The sequence below is a fragment of the Cynocephalus volans genome, chromosome 1 (assembly GCF_027409185.1).
Source record: "Cynocephalus volans isolate mCynVol1 chromosome 1, mCynVol1.pri, whole genome shotgun sequence".
Classification (NCBI taxonomy): Eukaryota; Metazoa; Chordata; class Mammalia; order Dermoptera; family Cynocephalidae; genus Cynocephalus; species Cynocephalus volans.
The window spans coordinates 299,486,362-299,507,524 of record NC_084460.1 but is presented as its reverse complement, the minus strand read 5'-3'; the positions used below and the strand labels follow the sequence as shown (position 1 = coordinate 299,507,524).

The 21,163-nt window shown below is 44.3% G+C and overlaps 1 protein-coding gene across 9 annotated transcripts in view; it reads right to left on the bottom strand.

Annotated features, from left to right (window-relative positions):
• Nucleotides 1–21,163, bottom strand: part of LRRFIP1 (LRR binding FLII interacting protein 1) — a 139,585-nt gene that overhangs the window by 17,203 nt on the left and 101,219 nt on the right. For all 9 annotated transcript variants that reach the window (XM_063080653.1, XM_063080667.1, XM_063080685.1 and 6 more), the window contains 9 exons: nucleotides 19,954–20,031; nucleotides 12,562–12,597; nucleotides 11,979–12,104; nucleotides 10,344–10,415; nucleotides 8,485–8,655; nucleotides 6,412–6,504; nucleotides 5,086–5,178; nucleotides 3,801–3,893; nucleotides 2,292–2,430 (listed from right to left, as the gene is read on the bottom strand). In XM_063080653.1, the coding sequence (XP_062936723.1) occupies nucleotides 2,292–2,430; nucleotides 3,801–3,893; nucleotides 5,086–5,178; nucleotides 6,412–6,504; nucleotides 8,485–8,655; nucleotides 10,344–10,415; nucleotides 11,979–12,104; nucleotides 12,562–12,597; nucleotides 19,954–20,031 (901 nt within the window). The remainder of the gene's footprint in view (nucleotides 1–2,291; nucleotides 2,431–3,800; nucleotides 3,894–5,085; nucleotides 5,179–6,411; nucleotides 6,505–8,484; nucleotides 8,656–10,343; nucleotides 10,416–11,978; nucleotides 12,105–12,561; nucleotides 12,598–19,953; nucleotides 20,032–21,163) is intronic.

The following is a 21,163-nucleotide window of genomic DNA, read 5'->3' as shown; positions in this document are numbered from 1 at the left end:
AAATTGAAGGGACCCCATGATGTGGTGACCACTTAATATATATCAAAATGTAAACACATATTGTAATTACCACCCCACCCTATTCCTAAAAGAGAGAGAGAGTCATCAGAGTCATATGAAACAGAAGCCTTTGCCAGTTCTGTGCGGCAAAGCAGCGATTGCATTAGTGAATTTATGCTCAGCACAGGCCACTGCCACCACTGCAGAGGCAAGAGGGGCTGCTGGTGCCACCTGTGTGAACTGTGTTTTAAAGGTGAAGTCACATTTTTAAACGTAGAAAGAGCTCTGGATCAGGCAGCCAAACAATTCAAAGTGATGGGTTTAAGAAAGGATTTACTCCCATTCTCATTTCTAAATGCACATCTTAACAAATCATACTTTTTCAGCTTCAAACTGCACTAAATATCACACAACCCTAAAAGCAGCCTTCAAATAATTAAAAACAAAACAAACAAACAAACAAAAATCCCCCCCAAAACCCCATTCAATTCACTTTTAGAAACTCAGCCTCAAGGGCAATGTTAAGGAAGATACTTTTGAAATAGCTCACATAAGGTAAAAAGAAATCCATCTTCCACCACCCAACCACTGTCTTCCTGAGAAAATATCCTGACTCTGGGCCCTAAATACCTCTGCTCCATTCCCCAAGGGAACAGGGAGAGATCTCCAGCCAGAGGCAAATGATTAAGATCAAGATGACTGCTTAATCAGATGATAAATTATTCATCAGTTGAAGAAACATACTACTGCTTTGGAATGAAAAGTTATATTTTGGATTCTCCAAAGAAACCAAACTCCAGCAAGTTAGATACCATGTTATTGAAAGTCAAAGCCTGATAATTTTACAACCCAGTGGACTCCACACATTGGAGTGTACTTAACCCAGGGAAAATAAGGTAAATATTAGCATTTCTACTTAGTTTTACTTCACCCTTTAAAATTTTTCTACTATTGCCTGTTTTATAATGTACATTTTATATTAATAAAATAGTATACATATAAAAGTAAAAATAAACATATATACATATATAGGGAAGTTCCCACAATTCTGTACTGATGGGATATGAAATCAAAAACAACATCTGGACACCATTTGCAAAACTGGTATTTCTGGTTCTTTAAGCATTTCACAATGGTTATCAAAGATTTATAAAATGTATATTCTAATAAGAGCAGCATGATCAAATTTCTAGCTGCTTAGGTAGCTAATATAAAGGTACAATGGAAATTAATTTATCTTTTTTCAACAACTTTCATACAATCCCAAGAGCCATGTTTCTCTAATAGTCATAAAGACAATGAGCCATGGAAAGCAAGTCCTGAGAAGCTGGGGCCTACATGTTCCCACATCTCCACAAATTAAAAAAAGAAAAAAAAAAAAAAAAAAAAAAGAAACCTTCTAAATGGAAATGAAAAGTCACAGACCCTGACCTTGCGACCCTGACCTTGCTCCAGCCTCCTGTGCAAAGCTGGAATGCCACTGGCACCGGCCATGGGCGAGGCCTCCCTGGCGGACTGCAGCTGCGGGCTGCGCGCTGGAATCTGCAGGCTTATCCCCAGCCGACTTTTACCGCAGATACAGATCAGTGAGTCTTTTCAGATCATTAAAAATTGTATGAAATATTCCTACAATCTACTGGATTCCCCCATCTTATATTCTTTCAGAAGCAAAATTGTGGCATCCAAAGGAGGACCACGTCTGACAAGGGCGGGTGAATTCCAGCTCTCCCTGGGAGGCTCCTCCTCACTACTGTCCACCTCGGGAGCTCAATCGAGAACGGCAACGTCACAAGCGCCATCGTGCCACTCATGGACACCTCATTCCCTCACAACGCTGGATAGTGGACAGGGTGTGCCATGCTGGCATGCAAATACCGTCACTAACTGTCTCGACAGCCTCTGCTGTCCTGACCTTCTGACGCTTCTACACAGAATAAGTTAAAAAGATACACTTGGTCCATAGCTGAGGAAAACCAAACAGCACTCTCAGCACTGGTGCTGAATTTTGAGACTGTTTTCCTTGCAGTCACAGCCTCACGGGGAGCTTTGAGAAGCCAGGGACGCGCACACTCAAGCCATCGGTGGTGAGCATGGAACAGAGATGTGTGCCAGACAACACATGTGCATGACCACGCCGTTTGGCTGGAGATTCTCACGAGGTGACAGGACAGATGGCATGCTGCGTGACTGTTAATTGATCAGTGATGGCTACTCCAATACTAACAGTGCATGGAAAGTGAATCGATGCTGATTTGAAAGGTGGAAAGATCCAAAAGAGAACAGATACTTACCTAGTGTCCCATCCCCGGTCGACCTGAAGGTGTTTAATTCTTTCGTCATCTTGGTAGTTTCTTGGTATCCAACATTATTAAGAGTGTCTGAAGTCTCTCCATTGGTAGCTATTTCTGAATTTAGGATTATTCCATGTTTCTGGGAACAAAAACAGGCTCATCAGAATACTCAGTGATATAAGGTTAAATTCTGTTTTATTAATAACAATAAAAAAGGAAACTATTTTTCCTGAATGGCGGATAATGCTACAGAGACAGGGCAGTGCGGGGCACCATACTCGTAAATACCCTGTCAACACACACAGATCTGCAATGCCTTCCTCCAAAGGCCACTTCTTTCTCATGTGTTCCAATCTATGACTTCATTTGCTGGTGACAACATACTTTCAGCAGGCACCTTTTGAACTAGAGGCAATGGCCTGTGGGCTGCCATAAGGTGGAGCATCAAGAAAATCCCTGTAAAGTGACCTTTTATTTAAAACCCTGGTCGCATTCTTTAAAAGGAGAGACTGATATAAGAAAGAAATATGTATGTGTCCTGAAAGGAAAGAACAAAACTATGTTATAGAAGGAATTAAGAGATGGCTAGAAGGTTTGGTATATTCGAAAAGAAATATAACTCATGCCTGCTACATAGTGAGACACTGTGAAAACTGCTACACTTCACAACTCCAGGACCCCTCCTTCACCCGCGGCTGCTCCTGCCCACGCTTTCTCTTGTGCACGAGGAATTCCGCCACCCTGTGCTCACAGCCTTAGGGAGAAGCACCACGATGACTCTTAGCTCTAACCCTGACCCTGCTGGCTTACTGCTTGGCCTTTGACTCCGGAATACAAGCTTCAGACACAGACAGGTTTCCACGAGTATTCAGGAATTTGCCTGTGGCCATACCCTCTCTCAACACTACCTTTCTCAACACTACCTGAGAGTGCATTCGGAGCATGGCCTGTTGCCACCCTTGGTTTTTTACTCTGGATCAAGCCAGCAGCTGAAGGCCCCTGGACATGGCCCACAGAGGACATGGAACTATCCTCCTTCTATAATCAAGTGGGTCTCAAAGTCTAATTAGTGTGGGCCTTGCCCATACTACTCACCCAAGACACTGTTCAGCTAGAGAACCCCTCAAATTTGAGGCTTTAATAGAAAGAAACAAATAAATTGTCTAACTCTGAGTTGTGTCCTAGAGAATTTACTAATGAATGTGAGAAAAAATTAGATAATATATATAAAAAAAAAAAAAATATATATATATATATCAAAAACTCTTGGACATCAGAGCTACTATGATAAGTTATACTTGTGAACATCTAAAGGTGTGGACATAACCCACTGAATCTACATTTACTATATGTCTCATCAGTGTCAGTTAACCTAAAATTTGAATTTATTAACAGAACTAAAATCAACGACATGAAATTAATTAACGCCAGTACACACACATATTTATAGAATCCCATAATTTGCTGTTGTCGTTTGCATTTTTTTAAAACTGTACTCTGGCTTCATACCTTCAATTCCTCTTTCAGCATGACTACTTCTTCTCTAAGATCATCTCGTTCACTCCTTATGGAATCAAAGAACTCCTTCTGCCTCTCTAATGCCTGAGTGTGCGGCAGAGCAAAGAGAAAGGAGATAGGCACAGGTGAGCAGGTTACTTCAGAAGCAGAAATGAGAAGTAGGCTTCTATCTACTTGCAAAACACTGACGGACTTAAGGCACTGTTAGAGAGACTGCTTAAAGACACAAACAAAATGCACGTATGAAGCTTTGTACTTAGTTTATGCAACCCAAGAAATGTCACAGTCACGCTCCCTGAAAGACATTGGCACTTCGAAACACACGAGCACAGCACAAGGCACCGGAGGCCACTTTATGTGCATCATTTTCTAGGTCAGATTGTGGTTTCACAGCACATGTTAGAGTTACTGAAGGCCGCACCCATTTAAACGAGGGATAAAGGAAGAACATGGAGGAGTGCTTAGGAGCCCCCAAATGACAACCGTGCTAGCAATTCAGACTATTTTTATACATTGATTCTTGGCATTTGTTGTCACAGATAAACATAAAGTGGTCCAAAAGCAAATGCATACATGTGCACACACGTGCACGCACATGCACAATCCTAACTAAGCGTTGATGAATGTATCAAAGTGGAAACTTGGTGCAGCTTCATGATGTAAATGTGCCGATGATGGGCTCAAGCTTCTTTAGAGCTTCATCAGACCTATGTCGTGTGACTTGCTATTTTCTGGAGACCATTTGTCATTACAAATCATAGAGGGTACTTTGTGGGTTCCTTCCTTCCTGTTCTTCACTCCTAAACATTGATGGGTTCCCTCTTCTTTTCTTGTGGAGGGAGAGGGGTCTGAGGAGGCCTTTCCTGGGGAGATTTCAAGGTGGGACTATGTGGGGCACAGCCCCGCCACCTTGCAGCTTCCTCAAACCCCTTCGAGAAAAAGATCCAGGCAACACCGGACAGGGAATTCTAAGTCTGACCCTCAACACATCGGACCTGCCCCAGAGTGCCCCCTCAGTCCACGTACTCCAGCGTGCACCTGCCCACTCATGGTGGGGCGGGGGAGCCGCTCAGGTGGCCACAATGGACGAGAACCTCCACGCCAGAAGTCAAGCTCCGATTCCGAGTCAGCGCATTCACAGCATCGCTAACTTTGTATCACACGGGGCTGCATGCATCCTCATGCAAGCACTTCTGCAAACCAAAGATTCTGGAAGGACTCTAGGTGCTACACAGCCACCTGCTTGAGTAGAATTTCAAAGACTGGAGAGGCCTACCCCTATCTTTTTGTCTTTCCACTCTATTGTTTCCTGAAGATCAGAAATCTCCCTGATATAACTCGCCTGTTTCTGCTGTAGCTGTCGAATTTCCTGAGGAGAGGAACAGATAGAAAGAAAGCAGATACAGAGTTAAACAGGAAGAGAAAGCCCAGGGCCAGGTAACCTGAGAGCTCGAACAAGCACCTTCACCTCATCAGCCCTGAAGTCATCCTTTGCCTTCAGGATTTTTCCTTGTCCTACTCCCAGCCTTGAGAAGAGCAGGAAGAAAACCTGCTTGGGTGAAATTCTTACTTAAAAGCCACCAGTCTAAGTACTGATTAAGTTAAAAAATTAAAAACCAACTCTGTATTAGTTTCCCATTGCCACTGTAGCAAATTAACAAAAACTCAGAGGTTTAAAAGATCACACATTTACTCTCTTACAGTTCTGGAAGTCATAAGCTCAAAATGAGCCTTTGGCTGAAATCAAGGCATGAGAGGCATGGCTTCCTTTCTGGAGGCTCCAGGGAAATCGGTTTCATCATCCTCTCCAGCTTCTAGAACCCACCCACTACCTGTTGTCATATCTCCTACTTCTGCTGTTGACTTGCCTTCCTCTTATGAGGACCGTGTGATGAAGTCAGGCCCACCTGGATAATCCAGGATAATGTCCCCCTCAAGGCCTTTAATTTAATCACATCTGCAACGTCCCTTTGGCCATGTAAGGTAACATATTTACAATTTCCAGTGATTAGGATGTGGGCATCTTTGGGGGACCATTATTTTGGGTGTCGTACCTCCCCAAACAAATGCAAGACCCCCAAAGAACAAGAATCTTCACCAATGAGAGGAACTGTTCCCTTAAGCAAGTATGGAGAGTTAGCCTAAACTCTCAATTTTAAGAAAACTAAGAACTTTAGTAATTGCTATGGACTGAATTGTGTCTTCCCCCCAAACTCCTATGGTAGAGCCCTAACCCCCAAATGTAACTGTATTTGGAGATAGAGTCTTTAGGAGGCAATTAAAGTTAAATGAGGTCATAAGAGTGGGGCCCTGGTCTGATGGGATTAGTGTCCTTATAAGATGCCAGACAGATCAAGCTGTCTCCACCACGTGAGAATGCAGAAAGAAGGCGGCTGTCTCCAAGCCAGGAAAAGAGGCCTCACCAGAACCTGACCTGGAGCTGGGACTTCAGTCTCCACAACTGTGAAAAAATAAATCTCTGTTGTTGAAGCCACCCAGTCTATGGTACTGTGCTACGGCAGCCTAAGCTGAGATGGTAACGAGCTAACTGTATGTCACAAAGTCGAAAAAGAACAAGAGAAAGAGGAAAAATGTTACCTACCTCAAGCATTTCTTCTCTTTGCTTCAGGGCCTCTTTGACTTCAGCAAACTGAAACTGCAGTATACTGTGGGCATGTTTTTCCCTTTCAAATTCCTGTAAAGAAGGAAAACAGCACTAAAGTTGTAGTGGAATCACATTTTCCTGTCATTTTAGTTCATGTTCTCATGATTTACATTTCCCTTGGGACAAATAACCTGTTACTATGTTATCAGAAAATTTCAGGCATTTTTTAACAATGCAAATCCATTTCTCTGGACTTTGTAGAAGATGCCCCGATGATTTACTGTAAAATTAACCTGAGGACTTGATGCAATTGACAAGCACTGTCTGATTTCTGCACAGTTAAGCAATGCCCTGGGAGGGGTCCCTTTTCAGGGTATTTGCTGGAGTCCACGACTATTCTGAGAGTCTGGGTGAGGCAGCCCTGCAAACCGCTCACGAAAAAATTATCCCTGACTTAATATATGATAACGAATGCTCTTTGGGACGAAAAGGAGATAATACAGCCTGCTTTGGTAAGCACTTCTCGTTAACATTTAGTGCAGTGTGCTAACTCTGCACTCTAGGGCTGCCGCTCAAGGACAAAACAGGAAAAACTGGGGGAAGCAAGCAAAGAACTGGCAGTATAACGAGGCTCCCCCAAGTCCCACCTTCCCCATCTATGAGGCCCACTCCAGGAATCCCGCAATGTGGCTTTTTCTCCAGCTGGGTCACAGTGACACAATCCCTTATGATGGTTTGGTACCAACTAACTGCTGACAGCTTAGGGGCAGCAGAATTCCCCTTCCCTAGATCTGTTAGGCAGGTCATTTGAAAAGGGACTTGACCTTACCTTCTGCTCATGCTAGCATCATCTGCTCACCCACTTTTGTTAGCCTAGGGGCGGCTGATACCTCCTAGCTGTGACAAGGGCCTTCTTGTTGGGCTTTGCTTGGCCCTTGCCTCCACCTTGGGACAACATTATGGTACCACCCAGCTTCTCTAGGGTTAGGCCTAGGGGTTCTTGGTCCATGTAATGATGGCTAAATTATGGCATTCTAGGAGTAGTTTGAATACATTATGGCACCCTCTGACCCACGTGGGGCTCAGAACGCGCTCTCTGCACCTATACTCCAACATGACGCTGGGGCTCACAACAAGGTTTTGCCTCCTTCAGAGTTCAGCTGTCAAGAACTTTGTGAACAAAATTCTTCAGCTTCTAACTCAATTCTGTAGCAGTCAAAGGAGGAGGTCTCTGAGCTGTTAATGGCACCTTCGTTTAATTTAACCCTTGGGGTTTAGCAGAGACAGCCAGTTAAAAAAACAAAAGACAACGACACTCACACATTAAATTTTCTGTTTATCTCAGAACCTCTGAAAAATTGGACAACAGCCTAGGGTTAGATAAGCCAACTAATTCCTAAAAATACGAAAAACAAATATTCCTGGATCTATATCTCACAATGGATGTCTAAGCCTAGCCTTCAACCAAGTCAGTCTCCTGTCATTAATTTTATCATATACTCATGTTTTCTTCCAGTGTCATATATTAACAAATTAATTCCAGTAGTTCTTAATGAAAGCACAAATAAGACTCTACCCTTCTCTGAGCTTAATGAGGTATTTCATTCTTAAATTGAGTTTTCCCAACAGCAGAAAATAAATGAATATAATTTTCTTAAAAAATTTTTGATACTCGTAACTATTTCTCTATGGTATTAAGAGAGAACAAAATAAAAACAAGAAAATGCATATTAACAGGAAAATCTTGAAGCATCTAATCATGCCTTATCCAAGCATGTTGGTTCTTTCATAGGCATTTTTCATGATTATGATTTTACCTTACATGCAAAACTCTAATGTTCTCCTAGAAAAATTATCTCTAATTTATGTGTGGTAATTGTGCATAACAATATTTCAGGTTACTCAGCAAAGAGCACAGTATTCTCATTCTCAGACGTTTGGGTTTCATGGACAAGTGGAAAACCACTTTTTGAATATATATATAGCAAATCCATGTACATGCATATAAGCATACACACCTCCCCCCACATATGAGTGTGTGCGTGTATTCTTTATAACACTAAAGCTTACTTTGTTTTTCTCTTCATACTGCCGCCTAGATTCAGCCAGTTGCTCTTCAAGCTCCAGTAACATGTCTTTTAGGGTATCAACCTGGTACATGAAGTTTGTCTTTTCATTGTCCAGCTGAGCGTTGGAAACCATAGCCTTCTTATATTTCTCTTCAACTTCTGCTAGTGAGTCCTGCAGAAACCAGATCATATTTTTGAAATTGCTGCAGTTAAGAAAACCCAAACAAAGATTAGTTCAGTATTCTTTTAAAAAGAAACAACTCAGCCCTAATTTTAGACTTTCTTAGAGCAAATGGATCAGAATAAGAAACACAGACGATTTCAAATGTACAGAAATCCACTCTTTTCAATTTGATCAAATTCTCATCACTCAGAAAACTGGTTATTATTGCGTGGGGGGAGAGCAATTTATTACTCATTAGAACAAAGGAGACGCACAGTACGAGGAGTGTTTGGCCACAGAGGCAATAGAATCCTTGATTCCATGGTTTAGTAGTCAGAGAATCTTCCCGCTGCAGTGTGTTAGGCTGTTTAACAGGTTTCTGAAGCAATCAATCGAGACATGTGACCAGAACCTGGGAAAGGGCCAGCGTGTGACGGCCAGTATAACTAAACACCTGCCACAAGCGACAGGAGACTATTGATTGTCCCTGTTCTGGCTTATGAACCAGGAAAGGATTTGTAGTAATTTCAGATTTTCCACTCATAGAAAATCTGAACAAGGTACACAGGTCTCACTGGGTAGGTCCTGGGAAGCCAAAGGTCATTCTTTTGGAACAACATCCCAGAGAAAGAGCCCTGTGAAATACACACAGTGATGCCCTCAAAGGTGAATCAGGGGGAGGCAGCTCCAGGAGAAGAGAGAGAGCAGAATCACTGGGGTGCAAACTATCCACAGCTAAAGAGAGAGATTCGAGCTGCCTGGTCAGGTGTGTCGGGCACTGGACTCGCCTACATCTCCCAAACCAGGGCAACAGCTTCAGGTGTGACCAGTGGTAGCTGAGTTGGTTGAGTGGCTCCCTTTTTACATGAATTGAAAGCTAGAGTTGTAATTTTTCCCTCTTTATAGAGAAGTGACAATATGGAAATGATAGTCATGTGATTTATGTCACCTCCTCTGTGGAGTGCTCTCTGATAAATGAATTCAGACTATATCGCAGGTACTTGCTGGGGGGCTGAACAGGCAGTAATAGATTTACCATCTGATGCTAGATCCAGGGCCTGCCACAAGCTGCCTGACGAAGACAGTCACTGACTATACTCACCTTACCATCAAGTAATATGGCAACTAAATTTCCTGGACAGCACGATGAAGTAAGTCCACACTCTAATAAAAGTAGTGCATATATACTCAAATAAATCCAAGATGACATGCACTCAGACACCGCTTAGTTACTCAAATTTCACAGTATGCAGACAATTTGGATGTTTCAAAAGCTCAGCACGTTAGCACTGCCTTATTGGCAGACATTGGGTACTCTGAGAAGCAAGTCAAGTGAAGCATGTTTTTATGCAACTATCACAGAAAGTGAAGAAAACCCAAAACATTCTGAGTGTCTGGCACGTGTCTACAGGACCTGAGAAACTGGTTTTCAGCCTGGGGGAGGGACGGTGACCACAAGACATGCATCAGGGAGTACGTTAGTAACCTTTTCTCCCGGGGAGCTATATTTCCGAGTCTTGGTTCAAAAACTGCTTTCGGGACAATGATGAGTGCCACCGTGCTGGCATCCCTGCCAGTCTGCGTTCTACAGCCTGTTGCCTCGTTAGAGTAAGCATGCACGTTCCATTTCTTCTTTAGGATTTTTTAAGTTAGGTTGGGTTAATGTCGTGAGCGCCCACACTTCCGTAAACTGGTACCTTCATCTCTTTCAATCCCTGCATGTATTTGCCTTCTACATCCTGAATCTGGTCCTTTAACTCATTGAGTTCCTGGGGGAAATGGCAAAAAGGCAAATGATATCAAGAAAAAAGACTGACAGAGATCCCACACACACACACACACACACACAGAGAGAGAGAGGAGATTACCTAAATCTCTCATACTTCCCTGTAGTTTCTATTATGTGGGTAACCCGAGTATCGCTCTTTCTCTTTTATTAAGTGTTACAGGAAAATAAAATAAATTTAAGTATTACAAAGATTAAAATTTAGGCCTTATCTCATATGATTTTTTATGCAATTTTATAAAAGTTAGGTGTATCTTGTATGATTTTTTACGGTTTTATAAAACAGGCAAAAGAGCTCTGGAAATGGTACAAGTTGTCACTAATACTCAGTAATTTACTCAAGTACCCTGAGCGCCTACTCTGTGTGAGACACAGAAGATGCTCAAATTGGAAATCAGCAGAACCTTGTCCCTGCACTACAGAGCTCCTAGTCCCCAGACTGACTTGTTCATCACCAAATTCCTGGTGCCTGGGGCACGCTTGGCGTGAGTCAGACTCGATAAGTACCTGCTGAAAGAGCGAATGGTGCTCACAACTAAGAGCAGAGAAAATTAAGATTGTGACGGACTCCACTTTGCTGTAGTAAAGGAATGAATGAGGAGCTGCAGGAGGCCAGGGGATAGCATGGGGGCATGTTGGGAAGAACAGTCAAAAAGCTATTTGGGTTTCATACACTCAAAAAACATAGAAGTTGAAAGGCGTCTTCAACGTAACCGAGTCCAACCTCAGGCCGATGCTTAAATCCCTTCTCTGTCCTCCCAGGCAAACAGCCATGCAGCTGCTCAGACATCACCAGTGGGAGCTGGTTCCCCTTTTCACCAGTTCTAATAGTTAGAAAGCTCTTGCACAAATGAAGCCAAGTCTGGCTTCCAGCTCGCTCTGCATGGCTCTGTCCTCTGGAGGACACAAAGTTCCAGTGACTTAACCTTTCCTTTGAGTCCTCTCTTTCTTAGGTGCAAGGTCCCTAATTACTTTAACAAACAACACTGTTTCTCTCTTTCATGCAGAGAATGTTACCATTCACCTGGCACTATTCTGGATGCCAACGATATAACAGAATAATACCTGCATGCTAGTGGGAGGAAAAATCATTACAATTCAACAATGAGGTCTACTAAAGGCATATTACACACAGGAAGGAAAGGCACACTCTAGGCAGAAGGAGAAAATACTCAGAGGTCACGGTTGTGTGAAAGGACTTGGTGTGTCTGGGAGCAGTAAATAATCCAGTATCCAAAACATTCCAAAAAACGTAGACTGAACATCTACACATGCTGGGCACACAGAGGTGACCGATTACACTGCAATGTGGCAAGTGCTGTCTCTAAGGTATGCCCTGCTGGGGCGGGGACAGGTCAGGGTTGGCTTTTTGCAGGAGATGCCGTGTGAACTGAGTCTTAGTGTTACAAGAACACCCTGTTTTAGGGGAGGTAGAGAAGACAGGACCAAGAAGAAAGATCCAGAAATGTACAAACTAAGTCTTTTTATACTTGAAGACTGATTTTCACAAAAGTCTTTCAAGTCATAAGTAAGTAAAGCATCTTACCTTAATTTCCCTAATGGATGCCTCCGTGTCAATGGAGATGGAGGTGTCCCCGCTTCCTCTCCGAGAGGAAGTCCCACCCAGAGAGGCCAGTGTGGCTGCGGACAAGCTGGGCATGTTGCGAGACCCCTGCAGTGTTGTAAGGATGAAAAGTGATTTCAGAAAAAAACAAAATTACGTATGAGTCTGATATTATAGTGCCCTTACTTAATTCAGTCTCCAAATTGGGAAATCTTCAATGGGCTTAAGGTAAGCAATAAAGAGAGGTTCATTTTGAGGTGCCTCATGGATGGTGTGGTATTCCTCTGGATTAACCTTAAGCTCCTCAGTTGGGCCCATCGTAAATGCCTTCACTTCTGCTCTGCAGGATTTAACACACACACTGGATGTGGCACCCAGGGAACTCCCTAAGGGATGTGACTCCAGCCTTGGTGAGCCACTCACTCGTCCTGTCCACTCACTTTATTAAAGTGAGCATCTTTATTAAAGATCAAACCACGTATTTTTTTTTCAGTCTCATCCATTAATCTTGGGGCCCTCTAGGTTTATGAACGACATAATATAAAAGCTTACAAAAAGTCCTCACCTTCTCAGTAAAATCTTTTTCTGGTCTCTCTTCAACCTGTGGAGGAAAATGGACAAATATTTAATACTTAAAAGCATTAAATGGATGGCATAAATTTAGGGAGTAAGATGATTAAAAACAAACAAACAAACATTAGCTTCCTTTGTAATTATAAAGCTGAAAAGTGGGACTCCAGGAATTTGGCTTTTCATGAAATCTTTCCCGTTTGGTCGTCTCTCTGAGGCCCCCTCTTCCCTACCACAGGGAAGAGTCTCAGCGGGCCCAGAGCTGCCAACAGAGCTACAAGAGGGTGAGCATTAGCACTGAACCCCAGGGGACATTCTGGACTGTGAGGGTATCTCAGGGACAAGAGGCTGAGACTGGCAATGATGTTACTTCTTTCTTTGCTCAACATCCAAAAAAAGACCGAGTTTCTTTTTTTCTCTTTACCTTTTTGGGCACACTGAGGGTTCCTTTTCATAAGCCCACTAGGAAGGTTCCAAAGTTTTTCTCCAGACTCTCTGGGAAAAGCTGTCAATTAATCAAGCTTTTCCCCATCCTGTCTCCACCCTAATTCCTGTAGCTCAGAAGGTCTTAACCTTGATTGCCAGAGAATCAACCAAAGACGTGTGTGGCAAATGCGGATCACATCTTTGATTCAGCACATCTGAAAGGAGACCTGGGACTCTGCAGACATCCTTGTGTGCTCACACAGCAAATGGTCCAGACTGCAGTCTCGGAAATCCCGACCCAGCTCTGTCCAAGGCTGAAGCTCACGAACACCTAACTGCTCAGGATGACGACGGTGCAGGGAGGCCCACCCACAGCAGCTCAGCACAAGGCGCTCATGCGAAGCACATGGTCAGGACACTGGAAGGACAGTGATCTCCAAACGGCCACTTCCTGTCTGGGGCCCACCCTGAGTCCACGCTGGGCCAGATGCCCATGCCCTCGCCATCCCATCCCTCACCCTGAAGGCTCACGAACCACCACCTGCCCTCCTCCAAATTCCTCAAATCTTCAACTTTCTTTCCAAGGATAAGACACCTGAAGAAATCACTAAAGTAACACAGCAGAGAGTGACAGCTAGTCAGCCAACCAAGGTATCAAATGGAATCATACAAAATATTCAACTTATCCAAAAGAAGGTAAATTCCGAAATCAGCTCGTAGCTCAGGATGGCCAAGCACAAGGGCCTCCTGTTCAGCAGATCCAAGTTTAACACCAAGGTCTGGCTCCCGAGACCACCAGTGGTCTCATCCACCCGTCCCACACTCAGGTCTTCAGTGTGAACTTTCTACCCTCATCCAACTAGTCTCCATAGTATCCCCAAGAGCAGGAGAGGAAATCAGAACGCAGATGCTGTGTCCCTCAGACCAGCAGGATGTACCCGAGGGCAGGCTGGCCTCACTCCTCAGTTCGCTAAATAAACCCCTTGGGCAGGGGCACTGATTCTGGTGGTCCCTCTGCCCAGAGCATCTCCTTCCCACTTAGCCACAGCTGCTGTGCTCTAAAGGCCAATCCCTGGGCATGTGTCTCACAGGAGCCTTCCCCAGTCGTGGTCCTGATGTCCCTTCTCACTCCTCAATGTGGTGCAGTTACACCTGTGAAGACAGCTCCCTCCCTCTCCAGCTAGGGATCACACCCCTGCCACTTGCTGACATGTGTGCAGTATGTGTGAAAATGCACATTGAGAAATTTATTTTTCCAGATGTGCACACCCCCTTGGCCCGACTCCACGGTTTGGGGTGCTGAGGCAGGCTCCAAATGAGATGGTTCTATTTCATCTTCTCTGGCACAGCCCCAGAGAGCCCTGCTCAATGTTCTGAGGTGTGATGACGATTTTAGCATTTCAAGTGGTTCTTCTCTCCACTTGGGAATAAAAATATTCCTGGAATATTTTTCAAATTAAAACTTCAAATAATGAAGGAAAAGTGAACTATCTAGCACTGAGTCTGCTGGGAAATCAATTCATTAAATCTCCTAGACCCAAAGCCTTCATTCCTTAGAATAAGTTGGTTTGCAGAACAAATATTAATGCGACGAAAATAAGGAGGGTTATTTATTTATGGGATATGAAGATCCAGTTTAACCAACTGTCAAGTTACCACCGAGAAGCCTGCTGTTTTTTGGCTCCACAGTTTACATACATACGTTTTCTGACTGCTTGTCAGCAATAGATAAATATTTTGCATAAATAAATGAAGCTTCAGGTATCCATATTTCCACCTACAAAGATAACTGTGTTCATAAAAGAAGTACCCACACAATTTATTTTTTAGTATTACTTGCAAGAAAGATGAGAAAGAATATACACCAGACCAATAAACACTGGTTTTGGGGGGTGGGGGTGGGCGGTTTAGCCCATCTTTCTTCTGCATTGTTTCACTTGTTACTGCATACACTTATTGCTTTTGTGATTTGTAAAATATCGAATAATGAAGGAAAAAAAAACCCTAAAACCATATCTTGCTCCTTCTGTAGTCAAAAAAAGGTCTTTGTTCTGAATACATAATGGACTCGGAATGTGAAAATTTGGGGTACGTTTTTAAGTAGAGACCATGCAGAGAAAAATTAAAAATTAAGCTCTCAATGAAAGTTATACAAATGTATGCTTAACCAATCTCTACTTTACATATTGAGATTAATTCTACTTTGTCTTCTGATTAAAAGGGATACACGTATGTGCCAGCTTTCCTGAAAGATGTATGCGCAGCCCTGCCAGCTCCCACTAGGTGGCGGTGTGTGTCACATTGGCATGGGCTCAGGTCCCAGGAGGAGCTGCGGGCTGGGCACCCACATGCATGAAGAGCCCCTTTAAGAAAGTACCCCAAACAAAGGGACGGGTCAGTAAGCCAGATGGTGTGTTTAATTTTGACATGAAGTGCAACACTTTATCTCTGAAAATAATATACAAAGACCACCACTCAGAAAACACCCATTTTAAAGGTAATTTTCTTCCAAATTTAAGTGACTGCAGAGTCTACCATTAGGGTGGGAATTAAATCCAGTAATATTTACATTATCCTGAATGACTCTTACGTGAGCACTTGTATTCATAGTTCAACACCCATTTTCCCACCTGGTCCCTGCCCTTGTTTCTTCATGCAACATAAAACATGAGTCACAAAAGTCTTGTTTTTCTATTTCAAGAAGGTGGAGATTCGAGTTCATTGCTCGTGTTTTCTCTGAGTACACAAGGTAACACACAGACCTGAGCTCCACCCGGGACATTCCCCATGGGTGTTTCAGAATTGTGGCAGCTTTGCTGTGTTCCCAGTGGGATTCTGAGCCTGGGTGACACAGATGTGCTGGCGTCACCAGGCGGAGTCGCTCTGCTGGGTGTGATTCAAGCCTGAGCCATCAAACCTCCAATTCCAACTTCTCCAAGCAGCCTGCGCTGCTGAGGTCCATACTGTATGTGTGATTGCTGGAAGACTGTCTGTCTGTCCCCATCTGTGCGTCCCGTGAGGGCAGGGGCAGGTCTGCATCTGCCCACACTGCAGCCCTGTGCCTGGAACATTCTAGGTGCTCAGTAAACACTGGCTGAATGAGTGAGCGAACCACACTTCCTCAAAGAGAAGAGCCTGGATGTGTTGGAGAGAACCGAATACAGCTCAGCTACAGTCTGGGAAAGAATGAGAATGAGGTGAACAGTATATATGTCTGTCGGAGATGGGGCCGGCGTCCTCTCTGCTTTCCCAAAGACTGTCGCCCTGGGAGGACCGAGGTGGTGAAGCAAACTGTAGGTCTTGACCTAAAGTCTTTGGCTGCAGAGGCACTTTTACTTTCTGAAGTAGGCCAGGCTATCATTTCCCTCATTCTGTCACTTTTGCTCCTTATCAGCACTGCTTCCTTCCACACCCTGGGGGCGGTCTTCCTTCAAGGGATGCGACACAAGCTCGCCTCTGCATTTGTCTTCCATACCAAGTGGGACTTCCTGCAGAGCCTTGCAGGGCTGCCCCCCACCCCCTGCCCTGACTTCCTATTTCCTTCCCACAGAGACTGCTGTCCTCTGTCCTCACTCATACTGCCCCTGGGGGCATATTCCTGACGAAGTACCAGGCCAGGGACTATCTTCCAGGAGCCACTGTGGTCGGCAACAGTTGCAGCACTCCCCCGGGGTAATCCTGCCAAGGAGGAAAGGCAGGAGAGCTGAGACATCTGCACTAGGTCCTGCAACTCCCCAGCCAGCCTGCTTCCTGCTCCACATCCCTCTGAGGGAAGCCACGACACTACTCCTGCCTGGCACTGCTTGCCACCTTCTGCTCCTCTTTCCCAGCCAGAAGGACCAGGGGAGTCTGAGCCCAGCCTTCCTGGCTTCTTTCCATCAACAAGGACAAATATATCTACTAACACTTTCTGTGGGTCTAGGAAGCCCCAAGTACAACCAACCACCCTCCGTCCGACAGTGTAAACCCCGCCGCCCCCAGCAACTGAGAAAACAGAAATGGTGCTGGTTCAGTGTAAGAGGACAGTGAGTTTTGGAAATCACGGAAAAGAAGGCTAGCTTGGTTCTGCCCTTTGGGCTCTCTTCAGATACCAGGAACGCTGCCTGTGTTCCTCAGCCCTCTGTCCTTAACAGGATCAGGGGACACTGCAACTGTGTCCCCTAGGGAACTGCCCTGCACTTTACAGAGCCATCCCTAAGAACCACACAAAAGAGCTTTTGTCAGCTTTCAGGTCCCCAACCAATGTGAGGTACCCAGGATGAGGTGGCAGGACAGCCCTGTCCCACACACTTAGGGGGTTCTATCAATCGACCTTTGTTAAATGAGCAGTTGACCCAGAGAAGAAAAAAAAAAACAATCAACTGATTATCTGTAATGACTTGAAAAATCAGCTCAAATACCTAAGAGTCTCCTGTACTCACACTCTTAAGTCCACCTTCCGACCATAATTCAGCATGAAGCGATATATAAACAGAGAGTCAACAACAGAGAGCTTTAGAATCGAAACGGGGCCCAGAGTTCCTCCACTCGTTGCTTTCTTCCCAGAAAGGCACATGGAGAAAAAGTGGTGGCCTCACCCCAAGGGGTGATGATGGGGAGCTTCGGATCTGGCCTGCCGGGGCCCAGCCTTGCCAGGCCCCCCAGTTACAGAGAGATCACCCGTCTCCTCTCATCAGGTCAAGGACACCCAAGAACGTTTAATGCCCTTCTCTCTGTTGACAGTCATCTACTAAACCTATTTTATGTAATTTCTCACAAATTTAGAAAGCATATGACAAACAAAATTGTGTCCTTTCAATCTCTTCAGTCCGAGTCCCTATACTGAGCCCTGCTATTGTGTGACTTTATTATGATGCTTCAATAAACCCAAAGAAAATGTTTACTGATATCAAATGGACACAGGATTTACAATCCCATGTTTCACTTGAACCACACCAGGCAGAGGGATTAAGTGTGTTTAGGATTCTTTATAAGTAACGCCACAGCTGCCTTCTGTCAGTTGTAAATGTGTCTTTTTCTCCAAAAGGTGAGTGTGAGAGAGTATTATGCACAAGGACGAGTATTCTACCTTAAATTTATTATGGAAAATTTTTATTCCCTGTAGTCTTAAATGATCACATAGATTAATGTTTACTGTGCTACCACAGAGTATGAGACAATCAATACAGAGATCCAAACTTAAAAGACACACCCTTGCGGGCCAGCCAGGTTTACTGATGTCAGAGATCAGGAATTCCTTAGTTCACAACTACTGCCTTTCAGTTATTTGCTTAATAGCATAAAAAGCAACTTGCCAGATTTTAAAAAGGAAAGTTATATGACATTGAACAGCTGAATATCTTACTATTACTGCTTGATAGGTTCTGGGATAGAGTTTTATTCAGGAGCAATAAATCCCAGGCATTTGCCGGTGTTTGCTGCCAGACGCTCCCTACACATACTTGACTTGTCCAAGCATGCATCTTCTCTCCTGTCCCTGCTGGTCTCCAGGATGGAGGTGGGGGAAACTCCAATGTCTGTGAGGCCAGGTGGGCACAGTCAAAGGCGTGAAGAGACTGTGCGTCTGTACCTTGCACAGAGGGGACAGTCTTCATTTCCACAGAGAAGTAGGTTCTTGCATCTTAATACCCGACCCTCTTGATCTATCTTAATCTCACTCTCCACAGATGGAGGGTGGATAGAAATGTGTCCTTAGCACAGAAAAAGCCCAGCTGTAAGCCCAGTAATGAACGGCACCCAGGCCTTGGCCTCAGAGTCGTGGTAAATGGGTCGTTATGTGGGACTCAGCGATGTGGGCTCGGGGTTGCCAGATCCCACAGTTTCTTCCCCAGAAGAAGCCAAGGCCTGCATTCGGTGAGAAACCTCACCGTTTTAAAAGACTATCTAATTAAAAAATAAATAAATAAATCACCAGCAGCACAATAAGAAACACTGGCCAAAGGAGGTATACCTACTCAAGCAGATTTTGATGATTTCTGCTGTACAACCTCTTCCTGGATGACTAGGAATGTTTCTAAATTTTAAGCATCAACACACTGAAGTATGGTGTTGGGTAACTAAGTTAAGAGCTATGTTTAAAACTTGTCTTTTAAACATAAAACTAAAGTGGAGAAAAAGAGATTGGCCTTGCCCATCTTGCTTTTTCCAACTGGGGTTACCAGCAGGAGCACTGCCGGCCCTGCAGGTGGCAATTCTGCCCTGGACAGCCTGCAGCTCCCCTCCCCCATGGCCACACGTCCCCCAGACCAAAGCTGTCCCACAAAACCCTTGTTAAGAAAATGACAGTCTCATCAAACAAAGCATCCGATCAGGTAAAACCATGTCTAAAATTCTGAATACATAATAATGGGGCTTAAAGGATGGGGACTAGCTAATAGGGCACTTATTTTCTGAAGCAAAATGAGGGGTGACACCGAGTGACAGACAGGAGTGCAGACTTCCACATCCTGAGCAACTTGAAAAGTGGTGGGTCATGGGGGAATGGAGCAGAACTAGGAATACCACAGCATTTATAGCCCCACACTTTACTTTAAAAATTGGGTCCAATAACAAATAACATTTCAAACAAAAAGTTAAAAGTTAATCCTTCAATGTTTTAAATCATAAAAAATAACACATCCAGGCACATGGCTACTTCTGTTCTCCCACTGTACAAAATTTCCCTCCCCTAAGACCCCCACCTCTAAGCACTGTTAACAATTTCTCTTATGGTCCTTGAGAAGTCTAGTAATGCAATCCTAATAATATCACCGAATAGTAATCGTCTATCTAAATTTGGAACCATTTTTTCCCAATTCTATTTTTACTTAGATCTGAAATAAAACATGGAAAAGCCTTCTGACTTCATCCTATGCTGGCTTTTGAAGATGGAGGGTGACTCTGAAAGCACAGAGAAGACCAGGAGAAAGGGACAGAGGAGAGAATGCAGAGGTAGGAAGGCGAGGCCAGGAGGCTGACTTACCACTGGGCTGGCCCGGGCTGAGCTGGCCCTGGAGGAGGCGCGGGAGCTGGAGTTGAGATGGCCGCTGTACTCCGACGGCTGCCCACACAGCCGCCGCCAGGACACACAGACAGAAACAAAGGAACAGAGTCAGCAAGGAGGCAAGGAGAGCAGAGGCCGACGAAACCGCGCTTCAGTTAGTTGCGGGGCTTAGCTGCGCGCGTTGCAGAGGGAAGAGACAGGGGAGGGTTAGGGAGCAAACTTCACTTGGAAAAGAAGCCTGTGTATACGTCACATTCAGATGCATGCCCCTAAGAATAAAAATAATTAATCACAATGTCAAAAGAACACAGAATTCTTAGAGTAAGTAACATAACATAGAGCATCTGTTCAACTTGGGTGCGTGGTCACACCTAGTTCATACACAGAAAACCACCTCAAGGATGTGGAAACAACTGTTTTTGAGAATTTAAGCTGTCTTCCAGCACAGAAACTGAAGATTAGGACAGAGCGGTTGGTGCTTCAGCAATGGAAAAGTTTGCCTCTCTACTGTCTTTCCAAGTGGAAAACAAGATTTAGGGTTAATACGAAATTATGTATGGCTTTTTAAAGTGCCAGATCACCTTCTCTCTGGGTGGCTGTATGTCTGCGTCTGGCTAAGCTTTCTCACTTCTGTAAAGGAAAACACCAGCAACTAAATTATCTAGAAACTACGTCCTCTTAACTTTGACTTGTATTCATATTTGTTCTGGTCTTAGATACAATTTTCATGTCATTAAAAAAAATTTCTTATTTTCCTCTTGAGCAAGGCAGGGTACAGAAGGCAGGATTTGAACACTATTTAGGATCACAAGCTCTGAACTGACCCTGTCACATACTGAGGAGTATCTTTGAGAGAGACCCAGGCAGCGCCTCACTGCTGAAGGCTCCTCCACTCCAGCCCCTGGATGCCTGGCGCTGAGCCAGGCACTTGATCTGAAGTCTGTGGACGCTGAGGCATGCACTGGGAGACCTACAGGCATCACTCCTATTGCATATTGTACGGAACCCTAGATCTTCAGGGGTGCTTGAGACTCTCATCTCAAATACCATTCCCTAGTTTTTCTGTTTCCCACCAGGATGCAATCCCCCCAAGGGCAGGAGCTACATCTGTTTTGATCACTGATTAATCTCCAGTGACCAGATGAGGCCTGGCACACTCAAGAAATACTTGTTGAATGAAAGAACAATT